The sequence below is a fragment of the Pinus tabuliformis genome, chromosome 1_2 (genome assembly GCF_031772625.1).
Source record: "Pinus tabuliformis cultivar Carrire ecotype Pingquan chromosome 1_2, CPIR1, whole genome shotgun sequence".
NCBI classification, from domain to species: domain Eukaryota; kingdom Viridiplantae; phylum Streptophyta; class Pinopsida; order Pinales; family Pinaceae; genus Pinus; species Pinus tabuliformis.
The window spans coordinates 1,195,880,305-1,195,882,436 of NC_142298.1; the positions used below are offsets into that span (position 1 = coordinate 1,195,880,305).

The 2,132-nt window shown below is 37.6% G+C and overlaps 1 protein-coding gene across 1 annotated transcript; it reads left to right on the forward strand.

The window, feature by feature from the left end:
- The first annotated feature begins 817 nt into the window (after positions 1 to 817).
- LOC149210525 (uncharacterized) lies at positions 818 to 1,714 on the forward strand. Its single transcript, XM_089398987.1, has one exon. It carries the CDS (start codon positions 818 to 820, stop codon positions 1,712 to 1,714), a length of 897 nt encoding a protein of 298 aa, XP_089255113.1.
- Positions 1,715 to 2,132: the final 418 nt, after the last annotated feature.

A 2,132-nucleotide genomic window follows, 5' to 3' on the forward strand; every position in this document is an offset into this window, starting at 1 on the left:
TCATCACCTTGAAAGAGACTTTTCATCACCTTGAAAGAGACTATTATTGTGACACGAGTTGCCCAAAATATCAAATATCATATTCCATTTATGACCCAGCCACACAACGTGACAAACAAATGACGATTCGTCCCGGGCATATAAACTCGACACGTCTACTACATGGTTCGTTGAGGCAGTTAAGTCCAACACCCATCCCATTATAATTTTAGAATTTAAACCGTTGCCCTAACCGTCAGCACGTGGATTTTGCTTTTGGTTTTGTGATTCCGGTTCCGATGGTTAAGCTGCACTTAATGCCATTATCACCGCCCAAAATCGGATTCTTCATTGATTTTGAGTATGCCATTATGGGTTTTTCAGTTTTCTACTGAGAAATTCCTAAAAACATCTTGATTTATTCATTCTCATGCCATATAGGTAGAGTGTTTTTCAGTGTTTCTGGCGCTGTTTTTATCGGTTAATATTTCTTTGTATCACAGCCCATTTCTCAAGTTTTTTAGTCCTTCATATAGTTGTTTTGGCTTTGCTATCCCTTTGATATTTTAGGGAGCAAGCAACATTTTAGCAGAGTTTGACTTTCTATAACAATCTGGGTAGTTGGTGAATTGCAGCTTTCTTTTGTGTTTGTAATTTTTACAGATCTGTCTGAAGTATTGCACCAGTAGGAGATTTTGTAATTCTATCATACTCTGTAGAAGAACTTTGATAGTCACTTAGATGGTTGGATAGAATATTTAGCTGGCTTGATAGAAGATAGCATAATTTAGAGTTTGATACTGCCTTGTATCTATATATCATAACCTGTGATAATAAGATGGAAAATATGAGGTTAACTTTTATTAGAAGGCCATTATTTTTCATTTTCTTATGCTGTAATGCCTTTGCAAAGAGCAATGTTGTCCCGGGTGTATTTGGTGATCCACACTTCACAGGTTGGGATGGAGTACATTTTGATTTCAATGGAAAACCTGACTCCATCTACTGTCTAATCTCAGATAAAACTTTCCACATGAACATGAAGTTAGTAGGGACGGTGGAATCCACAGTCCAACAAAGAACATGGATAAAGGCTCTTGGAATTCTCTTCTGGGGTCATAGACTTATATTACGTGCAGCAGAAGGATCAGACTTGAGCCATAATGGGTCCGGATTTTTACAAAACATTGAAGTGGATGGTGCAGTTATTCAGCTTAAACAAGGAGAGAATTACAGGTCGTTAGATGGTGAAATCATTATATCCTATGATAACTATCAATCCCACGAGTTCTTGCCATCTGACCACTACAGTGTTTATCTGAAGGACATAGCAGAGATTCATGTTATTGCAGGTCCTGAGATTCCTGACCTGTGGTCTGATAATGATGCTTTTATTCATTTGTCTGTTGAAATGGAGAAGGCTGTCCTTTCATCACAAGTTCATGGAGTGCTGGGGCAGACTTATTTGAATGCAAAGGGTCGTCTGCATCGAAATGCCTATAGAACAAAATGGAATGATCTCTTGGTAGCTCAACAGGTTGATGGGCCGAATGGAGAAGGGTATTTGGATGGAGAAGTTGCTGATTATATTTCATCTGGGACTTTGTCTTCAAATTGCCATTTCTCAAGGTTTGATGCCAACTTTGATCCTTCCAATAAGGTTTTGCCAAAGGTTTCATCCGGCTATTCTCGTAAACATTTGCCTGACTGGGATATACTGGCGGAAAAAGCTTAATTTGCGTGAACTTCCAGTGTACAAAACATTTATCTTACTGTTCACAGATTTGTATTGTAGTTGAGGTTGATAAGTGATTAGGGTAAATGAATTTCTCTGGTTGGTTGATAACTGATTAGGGTAACTGAATTTCTTTAGCTTCCACAGATTATGTTTGTACCTGAGGCTGATAAATAGTAGCGGTAAATAGATGGCTTTAGAGAAACTAGCCTCTTATCAAACGTCATACTCCAAATTTCCGTTGTAATATTTGATGCCAGTAATTGTATCGAGTTTTTCATATGGCTGTCTTTGGAATAAGATATATTTCTTACCCACTCATCTTACCTCATGGGTTAGGTTAATTCATAATTGAAATATTTGTGATTCAATGCGTAGGGTTACGTTTAATGGTTGAATCTTTATCCCAAAAAACATA

What these genes read in the sequence shown, in the direction of transcription:
- LOC149210525 (XM_089398987.1), top strand. Translation starts at nt 818, where the DNA reads ATGGAAAATATGAGGTTAACTTTTATTAGAAGGCCATTATTTTTCATT.